The 20,001-nt window shown below is 46.6% G+C and overlaps 1 protein-coding gene across 4 annotated transcripts in view; it reads left to right on the top strand.

Moving 5' to 3' along the window:
* Positions 1-15,391, top strand: part of ATL2 (atlastin GTPase 2) — a 38,501-nt gene extending 23,110 nt beyond the window's left edge. For 2 of the 4 annotated variants that reach the window (XM_056344505.1, XM_056344509.1), the window contains exons 5-14: positions 147-197; positions 2,337-2,393; positions 3,379-3,471; positions 3,720-3,858; positions 4,680-4,807; positions 6,921-6,977; positions 8,193-8,264; positions 10,886-11,317; positions 12,821-12,835; positions 13,463-15,391. In XM_056344505.1, coding sequence (XP_056200480.1) covers positions 147-197; positions 2,337-2,393; positions 3,379-3,471; positions 3,720-3,858; positions 4,680-4,807; positions 6,921-6,977; positions 8,193-8,264; positions 10,886-11,317; positions 12,821-12,835; positions 13,463-13,582 — 1,164 coding nt within the window. In that variant the 3' untranslated portion in view covers positions 13,583-15,391. Of the gene's footprint in view, positions 1-146; positions 198-2,336; positions 2,394-3,378; positions 3,472-3,719; positions 3,859-4,679; positions 4,808-6,920; positions 6,978-8,192; positions 8,265-10,885; positions 11,318-12,820; positions 12,836-12,936 lie in introns of all 4 variants that reach the window. The other 2 variants (XM_056344506.1, XM_056344508.1) reach the window with 2 other exon arrangements.
* Positions 15,392-20,001: the final 4,610 nt, after the last annotated feature.

The following is a 20,001-nucleotide window of genomic DNA, read 5'->3' as shown; positions in this document are numbered from 1 at the left end:
CCTTATAACATCTTTCTAGTTGCTGACTTTCAGGTAGTTAGACTTTTCTAGAGGGGGTAAAAATACTCAAGATACCTAAAACAGACTATGTGAATGTAAGGTGATGGTTTCATGTTACTCAGTAATTCTTTTGCTGTCTCTTGCAGGTATATAACTTGTCCCAGAATATTCAGGAAGATGACCTTCAACATTTGCAAGTAAGAATATACTGAATTTATTTTAAGCTGCTTCTGAACTGATAGTCTTGACTTTGTTTTTGAAGTTACTACTATTTTAACTGTGATTTGGGAGCTGCCTGCTACGTCATATAAATCACTGAAGCTGACCTGATGCTAAAACTAGTGCTGCCTATAAGAACGTTATTTGCCTCAACTTCTTGATGCTGTGTTGCTTCTGCTGTGCCAGTGCAGAGGTAAAATAACACAGGCTTCTAATTTGGCTAAATCTTATCTTTCTGAAGTCTGTTCTCTATATGGTAAGTCCTGAAATTCCTCTTAAGTATGAGAAAGCAAAATGATTTATGGAAGTGCTTAAAGAGAAAGTTCTAGCTTCTCTCCATTTTCCCTAAAATAGTGGATGCTATTTTATGACCAGTTTCTAAAGCAATGTGGGAGCTTGGATCAGGGCAGAAAGAGTATCTTCTGCCCAGAAGCCTTCTCTAGTTTTTCAACTGAGAAACTTCTAGAGACTTTTATGTATGCTCAGAAACAAAAGCAGGAAAGAGTTTTCCAGTCTCGACTATGTAGTTTTCATGGAACATTCTCTATGGAACATTGTAGTCAAAGGCTACTGAACTCTGGCTTCATGTGAATGGTGCAAGAACCTTATCTCCTTAACCTAAAACCTGTAGCTTTAAAGGCTAGCTTGTGTATTAACAAATGCCTGCCTGTGCTCAGGCCATGACCTTGTCACAGCTTAAAACTGTTTTACATGTCTTCTGATTGAAAGGACTTCTGTCTCGGTCAGTGCTGCAAAAGACTGGCTGCCAGTACTGGAAGTAGAAGAGCACTAACTAAACATAGTCTTGTGATGCTGTTCTCAGTTAACAGAGTTGTATCACTGGACCAACACCCCTTTCCCCCCCCACAACCAAGCACTGCAAACAAAAAAAGCCATAGCTAATTATTTGAAAGCCACGATTTCCTCATGACTTTGGTCTTTTGAGAGCCTCAGTGCAATCTGAATAGAGCAATCCTGTTCTGTTATACAGGAGGGTGAGATGGGGGAAGGAAGGGGAGAGAAGGATGATGGACATACACAGTGGGCAGGGGGACAACCATGCATTTAAAGTTGGAGCAAGGAATTGTGGGCTGAAGGAAGGATATTCTGAACTTCTGTTACAACAGGAGTTTCTGTTATTCTGAAATATTGTTAGTCTCTGGCTACCTTTTCTGTGTAGCAGGGAAGTGAATGGGGTGGGGAGTTAGGACCAAAGGAGTCAGTCTCATGTGGGTACTTGGCCACTTCGGGGCTTCTTTTGCTGAGGGTCACAAGGGACTGGAAGTTAATTTGTGTTAAATTAGTCTTTTAAGTTCTCAGATGCTCTTGTGATCAACACAGGGCAAACCGTCCTTTTAGCTATGAAGTTCATCTGAAATATTCCAGGAGTTAGTTTTAATGCGGAACAGCTGCCTGGTACTAGAGGATCCTGGTGTGTGCTTCCATCATCTTGACCTCCAAGATCTGTAATAACCTGACAGTGTTGACTTCTGCTGGAACACCCAGCACAGTCCATGTCTTGTGTTCTTGTGGGTTGTCTGGCCCATTCAGTCCAGTGAAGAATGCTGCTGCTGGTATTAAAGATGGTGAAAGCAATGAGAGGAAGACAGCTGACGCTTGCCTTTATACTGGAAGGAAGGAACAATTATCAGTTAAGGTCACGGGCTGAAGTAGAGATGTGGGAAGCTGCTGAACTTGGCTTGTATTTCAGTGTCTGATAGATTGGCGCTAGCCAAGTTCCTTGAGGTTTCCAGGAATAAATCCTTTGTGGGAAGTAAGGGGCAAATTTTACATAGGCATAGCTTCTTAGCCTAGGAAGCGAGTGTTGGAATCTGGCTTGCTGAGAGATGCAGCCAGCTTTCCTTTGCCAATAGCCCACAGGCTACCCACTTAGAGCTTTGGTGTGTTGACAGTTACGGAATGGTGCTATGAAACTAGTGGAGTTGTCTCCTACCTGAATTTTACTGAGGATTGCTGTACTTGTTCTTGAGGTGTACTGGCCATTCTCAACCCATAATAAGATTTAAGATCAAGTGCTTTATTTTCTAGTGACATAATAGAATTTTTTGCAGCAATGTGTTTTATATGCGACACCCTTATGCTTTTCTTTCTATCAGTTGTTTACAGAATATGGACGACTAGCTATGGAAGAAATTTACCAAAAGCCGTTTCAGGTAACTGTGTATGTTAAATGGATCTTAAGCAATTGAATGTGTAGAAAATGAGCTCAGGGTAATTTATGAAGAGAAATTAGGCAGACTGAAGCTAGCCTGTTCTTTGCAAGACTGATTTTTTTTCCTTCCCTGTCACCACATTTCTTGGCAAAAACACAATGGAAAAATGCTGAAGAGGGTCACATTTTGGGCAAGTATGGCTTTGTGCCAGAGTTACGTGGCATAAAAGGAATGAAGGTGTCGAGTGATGTGGAGATGTTTTGTGCTGCCTTCTTACTCGTTACTCTTTGAGGTATAGTTGGTCTTTTCTGGTGGTACATGGTTCCGAGTAAAGGTGCTGTAGCCTCTAAGAAATAGCATTGAGGAGGCCCATGCTGCATTTCATGTACTTGAAGCATTACTGGCTTCAGTGGTAAAAGTCTCAAAAGGCTAGCATCTCCTGACTGTTTGCTAGGCCAGAGAAGGGTTTGAGGCTTCGTCTGTTTAGTGAAGACAAAAGACTGAGATCTCTCTTTTATCCTGAAGTATCCCCCGTAACCTATAAGGGTAGTAGTCTGCTCCTAACTCTGTACTGTAACTGTAACTCACTACTAACTGCTGTTGGTGAATTTTAAGACTCTTGAGTCCCCAGTGTTCTTGTGATTGGCCCAGGCAAGATGCATTCTTTATAAAGCAGCTCATCTGATATAAGAGTAATGTCAAGGTTTCTTTTCAGCTGATGGTAGAGGGGACGGCGTAATCCCTGTGGGATAGTAAAAGGCAAAGCCATGGAACAGGGAACTGTCTTTTTGAGACACTTGGGTACTTCCCTTCAGATAAGGAGCGAGTTGCATTTGTATGTTTGGTGTGCGGTTTTGGTGGTTTGGGGTTTTTTCGTTATTTTAAACAAGCAGACACTTGTACCACAAAACTACAGGGCTGCTTCATAATGCTTGACTTTAGGAATGGTGCAAGCTGTTCCCTACCAATGTTCTTCCTGTTACAGACACTAATGTTCTTAATCAGAGATTGGAGTTATCCTTATGAACATGCATATGGCTTGGAAGGAGGAAAAAAGTTCCTAGAGAAAAGATTGCAGGTAGGTTATCTCCAGTAGTCCTTGTGTGGTCTTCGAACTTAACTTACTGTCAAGATAATGAATGATGCATGTTGAGCTATTCTTTGTGCTAATAGAATACACCTGCGACGAAGGGTTCTAGGGTTTGGAACTTGACATTTTTAGGTTCAGGAACGAAAGCTTAAACACTACTTTTAAGCTGATATTTAATCTTAACTGCAGTACTGCAAAACTCCTGGCAGTTCTTACAACCTTTTTTTGTTCTTTAGGTAAAGCAAAACCAACATGAAGAGCTACAGAATGTAAGGAAGCATATTCACTCCTGTTTCAGTAATCTTGGCTGTTTCCTGTTGCCACACCCTGGTCTTAAAGTTGCAACAAATCCAAATTTTGATGGGAGGTTGAATGGTAGGAAGCTTTCCATTGTGTGTTTCCTGATTCAGATCAATGAGTTTATTTTCTTTTATAATGGAAGTTAAACACTGATATGGTTGCCTATTGAAGCGCGTGATTAGAAAAATGTAGGGCTAAAAGGTGAAACTACAGAATCTAGAAATGTGCATTGTGTGCTCTTTTTGGCAGGTTGATGGTGGAGGAGTTAAGCAAGCAGAGGGGGTAGATATCTTTCTGTCTAGCTGTTGATTGTAATCTGATAACTTGAGACATAGTTAAAGGTCATTAAATAAGGATTCCAGAGGGAAGAATTCACAAAATGAAAGACTTTCTGAGATTTGAGAGGTTTTTTTCTCTGAGAACTTGCTAAACCAAAGGTCAAAGCTAGAATGACTTTAAAATAAAAGCTGTAGAGTTCTGCTACTGCAGAATGAGAGGCAGTGAGGATTCTTCCAATTGCTGCTTGTCCCGCAATGGAAAGGATGTATCAGACTGGCAAAGGCTAAAAATGTGGATTTGTGGTAGTGGGATGCAAGCCACCTCTGTGCTGAGGGCACAGACCTATGAGATTATCGTGTAAGATGTTGATGTAATTGGGGAAATGCACTTCAAATATTACAAGGGCTATGGAACTTTGTTCTCTCAGTCTGAAGTTAAAATTAAAGAGTACCTAGAACTCACTAAAGCTGTAGTTAAACCTTTAAACATCTTAAAAATTCAGTTAAGATTTGTAATACTATGGATTTTGAAAGATCATGTGTTATCAGTGTAGGAAATGTAAGATTGGAAAGAAAACTAACCACACTTTCTTTCTTTCTGAAATCGAATTTTACTAGATATAGATGAAGATTTTAAGAAGGAACTGCGGAATTTGGTACCATTACTGCTTGCCCCTGAAAACCTGGTAGAAAAAGAGATTAGTGGATCCAAGGTGACCTGTAGAGATCTTGTAGAATACTTCAAGGTAAGCAAACTCATGCTAATTATTTCTGTTAATGGCTTAAAAGAAAGTATTCTAATTTTAGGGCATGCTGTTCCCAGAGAAGATAAGATAACTAGGCTGACGCTCACTGATCAGCTTACTTTTCATTTCATTACTCTTGACTTTCTAGAACTGGCACGCAACTTCCTAACAGTATAGCCCTTAGCAAACTACTATCAGTAGAACTGCGCTGTGGGGTGGGTTTTTTGGGGGGGTGGGGTGTGTGTGATTGTGTGGGGGTTTTGTTGGTTTATTTTTGGTTTTTTTTTTTTTTTTTTTGAAGAGGGTCTCATGTAGATTGTACAGATAGAAAACTAGCTCTTAAACTGCTCGGTATGTAGGAGAAATTTCAGGTATTCCCCTCTAGATTTTTAATGTGCAGGGAAGATGCTTTCTGAACACTTGCATGTGCAGCACTACTGTGTGCTCTGAAATATTTGTGTATGATACTTGCAGCTGTTAAACTCTTGAGCTGTTTTGGTATCATGGTGACACCAGCAGAAATGTGATAACATAATCCCTACATCACCAGGAATTGGTCTGGTGTGTGTAACCTTTTTTTTTTTTTTTTAATTGGAATGACTTAGCTGGCTTGGTAGGAGAAACTGGCACTCATTACTAAAGACATTGACTTTGCATTACTACTTTTGAGCGTTATGTTAAAGGTGTAATATAGTTGGGCTGATCTGAAGAAGCTATGCAAGGGAGGAAACTGAGACCAGAACTCTTCAACACTTGTAAAATGAAGTAACTTTCTATAAAGGAAGTTGCGGCTGTTCTGACAAGCATAAAATCAATACTCTGTAGCTTGTGTGTTCAGTCTCTGTATTTGCATGGCTGCATGCTGCTATTTGTTCCACTTTCTTCTCTGGTAGGACCTGATCCTATGCAGTGTAGGGAGCGTGCATTCAGCAGCAGTTTAGACAGGACTGCACCCCAAAAACTGAGTGTAAAACCTCCTCTATCGAAAAGCTGCTGGATTCGTATCCAGTCTGGGAGCAGTCCTGCAGGGTGCTGGGTAGCACCGTGGTTACATAACTAAAGAGGACCGCTCCCTGGGGATTGTGCATCTAAAGCTGAGATCATGAAGTCGGAGTTGGAAACTGGAGGGCTTTTACTTGGAGGAAATAGCTACAGAAGCAAGGAGGGTGTCGAGGGAACAGAGCCCTGTATAACTATACGTTTTTGTAGGTTGTCCTACAACCTAGAGCATTGTGTATGTAGGGACCCTGATAACCTTGTTCCTTCCTCCTTTACAGCGGAAAACCCTCAAGGCAGAGGCCTGTAGACAAGCAGGGATGGGGGAGCAGTAGTAGCACAAAGAGGAGTAACTGCCCAGCCCCTGAGGCGTGAGAGTGGCTTTCTTGGTCAAACTTGCACAGCTTGTCCGAAGTGCCAGAATGGCGGCGGCTGCCTGCCGTGCCCCCTGCACTAACCCGTCCCAAAGGGCTGCACCACAGGCCGTCTTGTGGGCTGGAGAAGTTATGAAGGACGTGTTCTCTTCCAGCCTTCTGAAACCCTGGTGGGAGAAAAGGCGCCTGAGGGTTGGTGGGGTGGGGCACAGAGGGATAGGTTGCCTGCTTGGCTTTCGCAGTTCAGCTCTGTCTGCATTAGTGCTTTGATCTCCTTTTTTTTTTTTTTCTCCCGTACTTCAAGGGAGCAAGATGCATTGGGGAAATGTAAGTACTGGTTCTTCCAGCGCTGGGGTCTGTTTGGACAGACCTCTTGCCAGAAAGGGTGTGTGAGATAGTCATCTTCACTTTCCTGTTTTGGGTGCAGATTCCCTGTCTAGCAAAGGCTTTCTTATGTATTTGAGGGAGCAGAAACATACTGTCAAGCCTGTCACTTCTTGAGATAGTGGCCGTGTTTTCTCAAGGTGCTCTGCTATCCTGCTAGGCCCCAGCCTCAAATGCACAGGGAAGTAAGGGATTAAAGCACTAGGAATAACTGAGAACGCCAGACTTGTGTGAAGAAATTTTGTGTTATTACAAAGAAATAATCTACAAACTCGTTTTTTATATCGTTCCTCTTTTCTCCTTCTCCTCATTCCTAAACACTTGGGAAAAAGAAACCTTTTATTTTTTCTCCCATTTAGGCCTATATTAAAATCTATCAAGGAGAGGAGCTACCTCATCCGAAATCTATGCTGCAGGTATTTTAATTTTCTTTCAAATAATCTGATTTTGCATACTTCATGAGTGCAACTGAAGATCACGACTGGTGTGGGTCTGAAGCTCCCACACACAGAGCTGTAGTTCTTGAAGGAGCTGCGTACCTTCAGAGAGCTATCTGAACTGTCGCCTGGGTATATGCTTGTGCCTTCCCTCAGTTCTAGCTACCAAATGCAGCCAGGGGTATATCTGGTTGGCTGGGATTATTTTAGTTGCTTCAGTTTCTAAGCATGTGTTTCCTGTAACTTGTTATTTTTTCAGCATCTTTCAGACTGTATTCAGAGGGCTTTTAGCATCAGATGCAGAAGATAAAATGGAGAAGACTTACAGTAATGCAACTATTGCCACTGCCTTGCGATGCTGGGCTTCTCTGTGGGTTTGCTAGATTGGATAACTGCATTGAGACTTCTTTTCTGGGTTGATCCAAAGAGGATGTAATCAGCTTTAAAGCTATCTGAACACAAACTGATTATATAAAGCTGTGTGTTGAACTTTTGAATTGTTTGGGATGAAGTGGGGCTTTAGGGTCAGTTTAAACCATTTTGTGTTTGTAAGACTGGGTTTTTTTAAGCTTCCTGTGTCACTTCATTAAGACATGACTGTTCTGAGTGTTTTATTTGGGGGAGTTCAGAAAACTCACCACAATGAAATGAAGGCTGCTACTGCTTCCTCTATGTAGCATGCCATAAAGGTGGCTCGGAGAACAGAGGCTGACATCTTGCAGTATTAGCTAGAATAACTGTCCCTGACCCAATGCAGGTTGAAAATAGTCTTATTATTCTTACAAATCTTTATCTTAAATTCTGACACCAGAACTGCACATGTATAATACAGAAATAATACAAGCTTGCCTTTTTCCTCACAGGTAGTGGTGTATCAGGATTAACATTTAATAGTTTAGTGATCCTTATTTGCTTATTAACAGTAGAGCATTCAGAAGAGATGGCTCACGATTAAAAGCCTGCGCAGGCAAACAGGGAGTTTGTATGCAGCTGTACTAGAGAGCTGAAGAAAACATCCTCCTAGTCAGTAATGTGTTTTTATGTATGTTGCTAACCTTCACTTGTTTCTTCTGGGGGGGTTGGGTTCCTGGCCATCCTAAGCTTTGGAGGTTGTGGGGGTGCTGGGCAGTGCAACTACATGTGTGTAACTGGCTGGTAATGCTGTGATGGTACATGGTGCTCAATGTTTTCTAGGCAACAGCGGAGGCAAACAATCTTGCTGCTGTGGCAGGAGCAAAAGACTTGTACAGTAAAGGCATGGAGCAGGTATGATGACACAACATTTTCTAACTGCCTATGTGCAAATACAGGCCTTCGCTTTTAATGTTGTACTTGGTGTTGGTTGTGAGCCTGTTAACAGAGAAGAGTAGCTTAGGGCTAGTACTCATGTGTTTTCTGCACTCAGGTTAGATGTCCAATGCAGTAAAACCAGGATTCTTTGAGAGCGAAACTTCTGGGGCGGTATGGGAATGGATGTCTTTGTAAGATACCACCTGTTAGTTCCCCCTGCTGCTCTTGACAGACATCTTAAAATGCTGTGACATGAAACGGGCAAACAGGTGAGGAGACATTTGCTGGGAAGGGTCAGGCAAGGGTAGAGTTCTAGAATTCTAGTCTCATACTTCTGAACTGCAGTTGGTTGTTCGCTGTAAAATGGAAGGATTACAATTATTCTAAGGTTTTTAAAAACGCCTTTGAATTACAAGAATTTTCTTGGCTCTGATACTTGTTTCTTCTCTTGAAGATAGTGACTTACACCACTCAAAGCTGAATGGATGTGCTTCATAATTCAGTGTAGTGTTATGCAAGGTTTCAATACAGAAATTCTGAAAACAATTCCATGTCTTGTAAAGCTTTAACAGGACTATGCTTATTGTGAAACTCCACAACCAGAAAAGACCAATATGTTTGTAGCATGTCATCACACCTATCTCCCCATTAATTAGGCTAGTTCTGGTCTTAATTGCTGAAGTAGCTTTCCATTTTGAAATTAGAGTAAGACCTAATGCTAACGGCAGACTAGCCAGTTCCAGTTGTCATCAGGCTGTTTTGGGAATGCTGTGCTGGTGTAGAGGGACTCCTTCATTTGTTTCCATTCTGGAAAATCTCTTGAAATAGCGAATGGGTGGTTTTATTATAAATGCCAAGTCTGCCTTCCTGCCTTGACTCTTCAATGGCTGTTGAGATACTGTAGTTGTAAGGTTTCTTGCTTGGGGTAGGGAATAAACAAGAACAGATGTTCTCTTAAACAGACTTTGTTTCCATAGTACTGTATATTTTTATGTCACTGTAGAGATACACACAAGTGTCTTGAATTGGTTTTTATCCAGATGTCTCAGATTATTTTCTTAATGTGACACAGCTCTGAAACTTCTATTTTTGGGAACAGAAGTGGGAACTCTTTGGATTTGAGACTGGGTTATGTAAAGATAGTTCTTGCCATAGCTTTTGTGTTCTCCTCATGAACCAAAGCCCTCCTTTGCTGAGTGTGCATAACCCAAAATACTGTCCCCCTAAATGACCTTAAATGTAAGGAACAACAGGTGCAGTCACACAGAGTATGAGAAAACAGTGGCAGTTATTTGTGTGGTGGTCTTAATGATTCAGCAGCTCCTAGTGTTTAACACTGTCCGGGCAATGTGAAAAGACCATTTTGGGGGATGAGACTAGTAGTAATTTTCCAGGGAGTTTTGCCAGCTGTGGAAAAATACAGAAAAAGCAGAAAGGTGCTTGTTAAACTTGAGCAAGGGGCAGAGCGGGAGTGTCGGCATCTTGACAGTGAGGTTTGCCTTGAAGCTAGGCGGTGAAGCTGCGTATCTTGTCAGGCAGAAAGGGGATGCTGTACTCAGAGAAGGTGGTCTTTTGTGTCCTGCTGAAGGGATAGCAGCAGGAGAAAGTTAAAAGTTGTCGTTGCACTCAGGACATGGGATGGCAAAAGCTGTGCTAAGACTACCCTAAGGTAGGAGAGGGAATGCTGCTCTTTGACGTCATATGGAAAGAGTCTACAGTTTTTAGACATAGCCTCAGTGTGAGGGTCTGGAAGAGGTGGAGCTATGGTGCCACACGTATGTTTCTGATGGCCTAGGTAATTTCTAATCTTAGTCCTCAAGAGGTCAGAAGTCAGTCTTACAGAACAGGAGTCCTTGGAGTCTGATCATTTTCATACTCATGCTGACTGAGGGAGAGGGAGGGTGGTGGTCTGCGCATCATGGGTATCCATTTGGGTCCACGGCCTTGTCCCTTCACCAGAAGCGTACCCTCACAAGTTGATCAGAATCAAGCCTAGCAGGGACAGTCTAGGGAAGAGTAGGCTAAAGGTGTCAGCAACTAGTTCTTGTTAGTTTGTATCACCTGGTAAGCTTCATGGAGCCTGCTAGTGGCAGCAATAAACAGGAATAAACTTGTTAAGTGGGCAAAGTCTACCCTCTGTGTCCAAGTTCTGCACTGACCCTCTTACTGACATGGGTGACCAGGAGTAACAAACTGAGGGGAGGGCTTGTGGCCTTCAGAGCTCTCCTTGACTTGCCTCAAGCCAAGTTTCCTCTGCCTCGTGGTGTTCCTTTATTTCACCTTTTCATAACAGGAGCATACATGTGGCTGACAACCTGTACTTTCAACTGCTCCCCTTGGGCAAGCCCAGAAGGACAGGACGAGTCACATGGTGTAGCTTTGTGTGTGATTAGACAGATACAGCTGTTGCTGTGCCGTGATGTGAAGTACCTTTAGCTGCTTCATTTGAGACAGGACTCTCCAGCTTACGGAGCCGAGAAAGCTGCAGGAGGTAGTCTGCTGCTGGCTTGAGAGGGGGGCAGCGAGGAGCAGGTCTGCTTTCTGTACAGCAAAAGATGCTCAGGGTGCGATGACCTCCTCTCTGATTGCTCTGACAGGTTTGTGGGGGAGATAAGCCTTACATTGCCCCATCGGACCTTGAGCGGAAGCACCAGGATTTCAGAGAGTCGGCTGTCAGGCAGTTCCGCTCGGTGAAGAAGATGGGAGGGGAGGAGTTCTGTCGGCGCTACCAGGAACAGCTTGAAGTGGAAATTGACGAGATCTATGCAAACTTTGTGAAGCACAACGATGGCAAAAACATCTTTTATGCTGCTCGTACCCCTGCCACTCTATTTGCAGTCATGTTTGCCATGTATATAACCTCAGGACTGACTGGGTTCCTTGGTATGAACTCCATAGCTACCCTGTGTAATCTCGTGCTGGGGATGGCTCTTATATCATTTTGTACTTGGGCATACGTTAAGTACTCTGGGGAATTCAGAGAAGTTGGAACAGCCATTGATCAGATCGCTGAAGCTATATGGGAACAGGTTGGTATCCATTTTTAATGCAAAATCTTCCTTTCTTGAGCAGACATAGCAACCAGTTTCTGTTCAGGGCTGTGAGTGACTGGTCTAGACCTAATGGGGAACGCTAGTGTTGCCAGGGGGGAAACTGGCTCAGAAGCATGACTGCTCTCTTCAGGAAGAGATGCTGCACACAAAGAATGTTAAACAAGCTTAGGATATTATCAAGAAAGTGTTACTTAAAGGCCTTACCTAGGGGATTCGGTGGTAAAGAGCGGAAGGACTCAAAACATTTGGTTACTTTTTCAGAGCAAGGAGTTCTGCTTTTAAAGGTATGTTTAAAGTGATAAACTTGCCCTGTGGATATGGTGGATAAAATATCTGGGGGTGGTGCAAGAAATGGGAAAGGTGAACACTGCTACCCTCCCTCACCTCACCTGATGATGTGACACTGGAGGGCTAATTAGACCTCAGAGAGAACTGGCTGGTGACTTGCAGCAACCCGATTGGCTTGCAACAACAGCTACAAGAGGATGCACAGCAGGTTTCTTCCTTCAAGACTTGTGTTGTCAGTGACGGCTTCAGTTGCTGCAACTGCTCTTGCAATAAATACTTGACAGACAGACAAATTCCTGAAAGAAAAGACAACACGAGTGTAAGAGTACCAAAGCTGGGGGAGAAAGCCTTCTGTACAGAGATTTTGCTGCCTGAATCCAGCTGACACAGCTGTGCCGGTAAAGCCCCTGTAGAGAATTCCTGAGCAACTCTTACAAGTTGTGTCGGAGCATTCCGAGTAGCTATGTCCAGTGCCAGCAGGAGGGAAACACTTTGGTACTGCTGTTACTAGAAATAAAGGGCTCGCTGACCTTACCTGGGGTGACAGTAAATAAATCCCGCAAGGCACGAGCAGACAAGTAACTGGAGCCTTCTATACAGAGGCTCTTCTACACCTGAAAAATGACTCTGTTCAAGCCTCACTATAGGTGAGTATAGTGGTACTCTAGACCCAAGTGACCAAGTAAGGTTGTGAGTCACACTGGAGTGGAAAAAGTGGATTTCTAATAATAATGAAATGAGCATCAGGGTACTAAATTTTGAGTTACACCTGTAGCTAGTGATTAAAATCGAGGCTTTCCTGTACCACCGTAGCTTCTTGTTTTGGAGCTTGGGGCTGAAGAGCACAGCAAAAAGTGGAAGGTGTCAGCTCTGTGTTTGGTTAGCGCTCACTGAGGGTGGCTGCTGGCATAGGATACCCAGAGCACGTGTAAGGCTTCATCTGACTGACTGTGTCCTTCCTTGGAGGCGGCAGCACTCGGCTTATGCTGGCAGGAGCTTGCCTTTTGTGGGCCGGAGGAAGGTGCTCTGCAAAAGAACTTGCTGGTGGGGATGTTACAGTTGCACATCAGCAATAATAATGCAAAGCACCTACAGGTCCTTGTCTGAGTCGCTCTCATTATATACTGTGTCCTTGATATTGGGTTTTTTTTTTTCCTGAATCTCTGTCTGTCTTTTCCCTCCATGCTTCAGAGGAATCCCAGGAAGGTGAGAAGTTACTGGCAACTGGTTTCTTTTTCTGAACTTGATTGACTTTTTCTGCTGCCTTCTAAAAGCCGCTTTTCCTAACAGCTGAATTCATGTTTTAGGTGTTTTCCAAACTCTTTGAAGTCCTTAGACGCCGAACGATTCGCCATGCTCTTACATCAGTGCCGCGACAGCGACTCTCATCCAACAATAACAAGAAGAAAAACTAGCCAGTATTTTTAACTTTCTTTCTGTATCTGAAGTGTTCACACTTACACATATAGGACAATAAGCTGGACTGTCTGGGCCGGTCTGCATAAATGCTGTAACCATACCAGACTGATGCTGCACATAGGGTATGGAATTGCACATCCATCTTCTAGGAACTGTAAAGTGGTTTGAATTCAGTGAAATACTGCTGTATAGGAGGGGTATCACTTGTGTCCATAGCATGTGACCGATTTAACCTCATTACTGTAGCAGCAGCGCTCCATTTCTCTTTCAGTTCATGCCAGTTTGTCAGACTTCAGCATTCTTTTTTTTTTTCTTCATTATTTCAAATCTTGTCTCTTTGTATGTTTTTATATTTTATTTTCCTTGGTTACCTCATTTTTTTGTGTTTTTTTTTGCACGTTTCTCATTCCACAGGTGTTGAAGCCCATGAGTGATAATTTGATGGAGGATCATATGAGGCAGTCTGTAAAAAACTCTATCAAAGCAGGCCTGACCGAGCAGGTGTCTCACCATGCCAGACTAAAGACAGACTGATAGTTCATCTCCTCTTCAACTCTGCCCTCTCGTCCTAGACATGCTTGCTGTACCATGAGAACTCAATAATAATAATAAAAAAAAAAAAATAAAAAAATAAACCAAAGTTTACAATCAACTGTAGAAGTAGTTTAGTGTGACTGGCTTTGCAGGTTACTGCCATCACCTGGGAAGAGCGAGTTTGTCAGTGCTCTGCTGCTGAGACAAACTGTTGCCATGGCGACTGCTGGGGGTGGAAGGGAGGAAGGTGTTCTGCAGGGAGTGTGCCAGGGGTGGGGGGTGTCTTTCCCCCAGTGCTTGAGTTGATGCAGTCTCTGGCTTACAGTGGGAATCTGTCCTCTGCAGGAGGTAATTTCAGGGAAGTACGACGATCGGGCCCACGTAAGGTGTGCTCTCACCAAATGTACCCAGCTCCGCAGCATCCCCTTGTGTGTCTGTGTATCAAGTCAGTGATGCCATTAGAGCCACTACATTACAATATGTATCTTGCTTTATTGCCTTTTATACCAGTGTTACACAACTGCATGTATTGGTTCCTCACGCCGCCAGTGGCAGAACTGACTTGCAAGGGAGGCGGCGGGACAGACCGCAGGGTGTCTTGCCTTGAACTCGCAGGCCTGGTCCCGAGGGAGGTGCATATCAGATCCGAGCTGTCTTTTTCTGCAGTTTAGCCTTTGTGTATATAATATTGCCATTAATTCTACTGGGGGAGAAATTCCATCCAAAAATGTTGCCTACAGCTACGAAGCAATGAGTTAGGATTGTCTGTACAGTGTGTTTAGTTTTTATTTTTTAAGAAATCACAGATAGGGCATGTATATGAGATATAAATATATAAATACAATTTTGTATCAAAGTTTTGTAGTTTATGGCAAAACCTGGTTCTGTGGTAGCTAAGTGCAGTCCCTGTAAAGGAATGTTTGTGGCTCATGTAAATGTGTGAATGCATCAACAATTTGAAGTTTTTTGATATATTTGTGATATTTACCTGCCTTGAGCACTGCAATCTCCCACCCCCTTGGGAAAATCAATGGGAATGTTTGTTGTGAACCTCTTTGTCTTCTGTTGCATTTTAAAATTATTTCCTGTAATTTATTTTCAGTACATGATTAAAATCAGTTGTGTATATATGAAATGAAATCCGTGCTTATTTTTAAAAGATGTTCAAGTATGTATTCTACTACATAAACTATGTCAAATACTTATCCTGACAATTATATGAACAAATTGTCTATTGTACTTCATAGCTTTCTATCAAAGCCGATGTTCCTCTCATGCTTGTCTCTGAAAGATGACATCTGTCTAGCTCATATCCCCTCCTGGCGCAGGAAAACTTTCTGGTATTCTAAAGCACGCTTCTTGACTTGTGGAGTTGCTTGTCAGCTTCTGCCCTCTGTCCGACAACTGTTATCACTCGGAAACCTTGTTACCGGCCCTGTTTTCACTTGACTAAACCAGAATCAGCTGTGTGGAGTGTAAAGGCAGCTAAATAATTAACTGCTGTAGTTTCAGCTGGAAATGACTGTGTGCAATAGCTGTTTTTTTGCATTCCTAAGTGGTAACGATTTCCATCCACATTTGAGCTTCATCAGTCTCCCCACTCTTGGGTGAGGGAAATCATCTGTCTAGGACTAAAGTAATTGCACTGTGACTTTTGTACCATAAAGAACTGCTGGGGAGCGGTGGTTACCTGCCCTCTGGAGATGAGGGCTCAGCTCCAGGTGAATGATGCTGAAGGTGAGGTAGGAATGTTGCATTTTATGATATCTTCTCTCAAACTGTACAGATTAAATACTGTTATTTAAACAACCTCATGCTTTGCTGATTAATCTCTTTATTAGTCAAGCGACTGGAGTCACAGTGGGGGCTTGGAGAGCTGTGCTTGCTTTCGCTGCTCGTGTCCTCCAGGAAGGTGCGAGTCAGAGGCCAGGCTGCACCTTGCTCTGCACGATGGTGAGAGCAGGACTCTGCCCAGGACGGGGCTGTGGACCTGGACCCAGGTGCTGTCCTAACAGAGGACTGAAACGGGGCATGCGGAGGGAGAGTTCCTGAACGCTGTGCCGAGAAGTTGCAGAATTAATGCAAAAAAACCCCCTCCACTTTGCGGGGTGGGGGGTGTTGGGAATCAAAGCTAGGAGAAGTGGAGGACCAAGGTGATTTTTGGGAGGGGCAGGTGTGGAAAGTAGATGATTAAGGGGATAAAAGGGGCATGTGGCAACAGGTTGCCGGTGCCTGTTCCTGTCCGGCTCCACCTTCACTTCTCAGTTAACTCCCTTTCTTGCCCTCTCCCTGGGTGAGGGGCTCCGTTCCGTGTGCGCGTGCGCGGAGGCTGTGCTTGGAGGGCCAGCAACCGAGGCTGGAGCGGGTGCAGAGCAAGGGGGTGGTGGGACACGAAAACGGAGCCAGATGTAGCCAGCAGGCAGGTGAGGGCCGGGTACCGCAGCAGCCCAGGCCTGAGCTGGGCGGGAGGCGCGGGGGGCCAGGCGGGCCGGGGTCCAGCTGCATGAGCCTCCCAACGCGGGAGGCAGCTGGCGGCAGCGGAGGCTCCACGGGCATTAAGGGCAGACGCGTCGCTGGAGGCCACATGTGCAGCGGGTGCGCGCATGGGCGGGCCGGCCCGGCAGCCAGAGCGGGGCACGGGCCATGTGTGTGCCAGCTGTGGAGCAGACCGGTGACCCAGCGCCCAGCAACCGGACACACTGAGCCTCCTTGTGAGGTTACTGGAGGGATCCACAGCTCGGCTGGTTTCCACCAACAGCCCTTCATCCCGACCAGCTGGAGGGCCAGGGCGCGGGGGGGGCTGCCTGCTGGGAGCGATGGCTCGGCCCTGCTGCTGGTTGCACATGGGGGCCTCCCCCCTGTTGGGCAACCCCTTACAACTGGTATTAAAATAAGGTTAGTAGTGCTCAGCCTGTGCCTGTATACTGTTAAGACCAGGACTGAGCACAGAGTGAGTACAAGGGAACAGAGGGGCTTCCCTGGCAGAATACACGGGGGTGTAAAGTGCGCTCACTTTCTCTACCCAGGGCCACTCTGCCACCGGTTCTGAAAAGAACTCTGAGAGCTGTTCCAGTTCTCTGCAAACTGGTGGTGTATTAAGGCCTGCCTTTCCCCTTGACAAACAAAAAACAATTTAACAGAAAAAACAGTAAAACGCGGTGACATACCCCAAACCAGCAGCCAACTTGCCTCAAAAGGGACACAGCAGAGCTCAGCAGGAAAGCTACGTGGAAGATACTACAGCTGGCAAAGGACAGCATGCTGCTGCCGGGAGATCAACGAGACCTGGGAAGATGGAAGAAGCTACAGCGTCAGAAAGGGGTGGAGAAGGCAACAAAGTAAACCATGCTTGCTCTTTCCCTTACTTCAGGAAATGCTGATTAGAATGTATTTCACAGAATCACAGAATGGTTTGGGTCGGAAAGGTCCCCGAAGACCCCCCAGTTCCAGCCCCCTGCCACGGGCAGGGTCACCTCCCCCCAGCCCAGGCTGCTCCCAGCCCCGTCCAGCCTGGCCTTGGCCACTGCCAGGGATGGGGCACCCTCAGCTGCCCTGGGCAGCCTGGGCCAGCGCCTCGCCGCCCTCACGGGGAAGAATTTCTTGCCAATATCTAACCTGAATCTCCCCCCTTTCAGTTTAACGCCAGTACCCCTTGCCCTGTCACTACCTCCCTTGCACAAAGCCCCTCCCCAGCTTTCTGTCAGCCCCTGCGGGCGCTGGGAGCTGCTCTGAGGTCTCCCCGGAGCCTGCTCTGCTCCGGGCTGAACAGCCCCAGCTCTCAGCCTGGCCCCACAGCAGAGGGGCTCCAGCCTCTGATCATCCGCGTGGCCTCCTCGGGACTCGCTCCAACAGCTCCAGCTCCTTCTCGTGCTGGGGCCGCCCGAGCAGACGCAGCGCTGCAGGGGGTCTCAGCAGAGCGGGGCAGAGGGGCAGAGCCCCCTCCCTCGCCCCGCCGGCCACGCTGCTGGGGATGCAGCCCAGGGCTCGCTTGGCTTTCTGGGCTGCCAGTGCACATTGCTGGGTCCTGTTGAGCTTCTCGTCCACCGACACCCCCAAGTTCCTCCTGCTCAGGGCTGCTCCCAGTCCGTTCTCTGCCCAGCCTGTGTTTGTGCTTGCGATTGCCCCGACCCACGTGCAGGACCTGGCACTTGGCCTTGGTGGACTTGATGAGGTTTGCACGGTCCCACCTCTCAAGCCTGTCGCAGTCCCTCGGGACGGCATCCCTTCCCTCCAGCGTGTCAGCCACACCACACAGCTCAGCGGTGTCGGCAAAGTCACTGAGGGGGCACTTGGTCCCACTGCCCACGTCCCCGACAAAGATGCTAAACCAGCACCGGTGCCAGTGCTGACCCTTGAGGAACATCACCCCTCACCGGTCTCCACTTGGACATCGAGCAACTCTTTGAGTGTGACCATCCAGCCAATTCCTCATCTACCAAGTGGTCCATCCATCAAACCCATGTCTCTCCAGTTTAGAGACAAGGATGTCACGCAGGGCAGTGTCAGATGCTTCGTGCAAGCCCAGGTAGATGACATCAGTTGCTCTTCCCTTATCCACCAGTGCTGTAACCCCGTGAAGGCCATCAAACTCATCAGGCACGATTTGCCCTTACTGAAGCCATGCTGGCCATCACCAGTCACCTCATTTTCCATGTGCCTTAGCATAGCTCCCAGGAGGATCTGCCCCATGATGTCACCGGGCAACAAGGTGAGACTGACCAGCCTGTAGTTCCCCGGGTCTTCCTATTTCCCCTTTTTAAAAATGAAGGTTGTGTTTCCCCTTTTCCAGTCAGTAGGAACTTCACCGGACTGCCACGACTTCTCAAATATGATGGAGAGTGGCTCGGCCACTTCAGCCGCCAGTTCCCTCAAGACCCGCGGGTGCATCTCATCAGGTCCCACACTCATGCACCTTCAGGTTCCTCGGATGCTCTCAAACCTGATCCTCACCTACAGCAGCTGGTTCTTCGTTCTCCCAGTTCCTGCCTTTGCCTTCTGCGACTTGGCCGGCGCAGCTGGAGCGCTCACCGGTGAAGACCGAGACAAAAACATTGCCAGGTACCTCAGCTGTCTCCATATCCCAGGTAACCAGGCCTCCCGTTTCCTTCTGGAGAGGCCCCACGTCTTCCCTGCTCTTCCTTCCATCACTGCATACCCACACAAACTTTTCTTGTTGCCCCTGTCGTCCCTGGCCAGGTTTAATTCTGTCAGGGCTTTAGCTTTCCTAACCTGACGCCTGGCTGCTCGGACATTTCTCTATTCCTCCCAGGCTGCTTGTCCTTGCTTCCACCCTCTGCAGGCTTCCTTTTTGTGTTGGAGTTTGTCCAGGAGCTCCTTGCTCATCCATGCAGCCTCCTGGCGTTTTTGCCCGACTCCCTCCTTGCTGGGACGCACTGGTCCTGAGCCTGGACGAGCTGGTCCTTCAGCATTAACCAGCTCTCTCGGGCCCCTCGTCCCTCCAGGGCTCTACCCCACGCTACTCCACCAAGCAGGTGCCCGGAGAGGCCCAAGTCTGCTCTCCTGAAGCCCAGGGTAGCGAGCTTGCTGCGCGCCCTCCTCGCTGCCCCGGGGATCTGGAACTCTGCCATTGCAGGGTCACTGCAGCCAAGGCTGCCCCTGACCTTCACGCTCCCCAGCAGCCCCTCCTTGCTGGTGAGAGCAAGGTCCAGTGGGGCACCTCTCCTCACTGGCTCCTCCATCACTTGGGGAAGGAAATGATCAGGCATCCCAGGAACCTCCTGGATTGCTTATGCCCTGCTGCGTTGTCCCTCCCGCAGCTACTGGGGTGCTTGAAGTCCCCTATGAGGGGGGCCAGGGCTTGCAAACATGAGGCTGCTCCTTTCTGTCTGTGGAGAGCCTGATCTGCTTGGTCCTCCTGGTCAGGGGGCCTGTAGCAGAACCCCACTGTAATGTCACCTGTCCCTGCCCTCCCTTTATTCCTGACCCATAAGCTCTCCTGCCTCCTCATCCACCCGCAGGTGGAGCTCCCTGCACTCCAGCTGGTCACTGACAGAGGGTGACAGTCCCTCCTCGTCCCCACTGCCTCTGTTTCTCCAGCCAGCACCAAGTTAAAGAGGCTCTCGCCCTCACAGGCACCTGCTCAATCCCTGGGATCCTTGGGAGGCAAAATACTCATGCAGAGCGACACGTGATGTCATTTCTGGCTCCAGAAAGGCATAAATAACAGGAAATTCTTTTCTGGCTATCTTATAACTCAACTTTCTTAGAGCAGGATCGGGTCAGGCCATAGGCCTTTCCTGCAGATGGCTGATCCTGCAGCTAAGGAAACTAGGCAGCACGGCCCGGGGACAGGGAGAGGGCAGGGAACAGCAAGCAAGCCCTGCATTTATCTACCTAGGCATACTGAGCACCCAGTATTTCTTCAATTGTGCTAGCCAAGTATGGCAGTATCTCAAAAC

This window comes from Falco biarmicus, chromosome 6, assembly GCF_023638135.1.
Source record: "Falco biarmicus isolate bFalBia1 chromosome 6, bFalBia1.pri, whole genome shotgun sequence".
Classification (NCBI taxonomy): Eukaryota; Metazoa; Chordata; class Aves; order Falconiformes; family Falconidae; genus Falco; species Falco biarmicus.
This window is presented reverse-complemented; position numbering and strand designations above follow the sequence as displayed.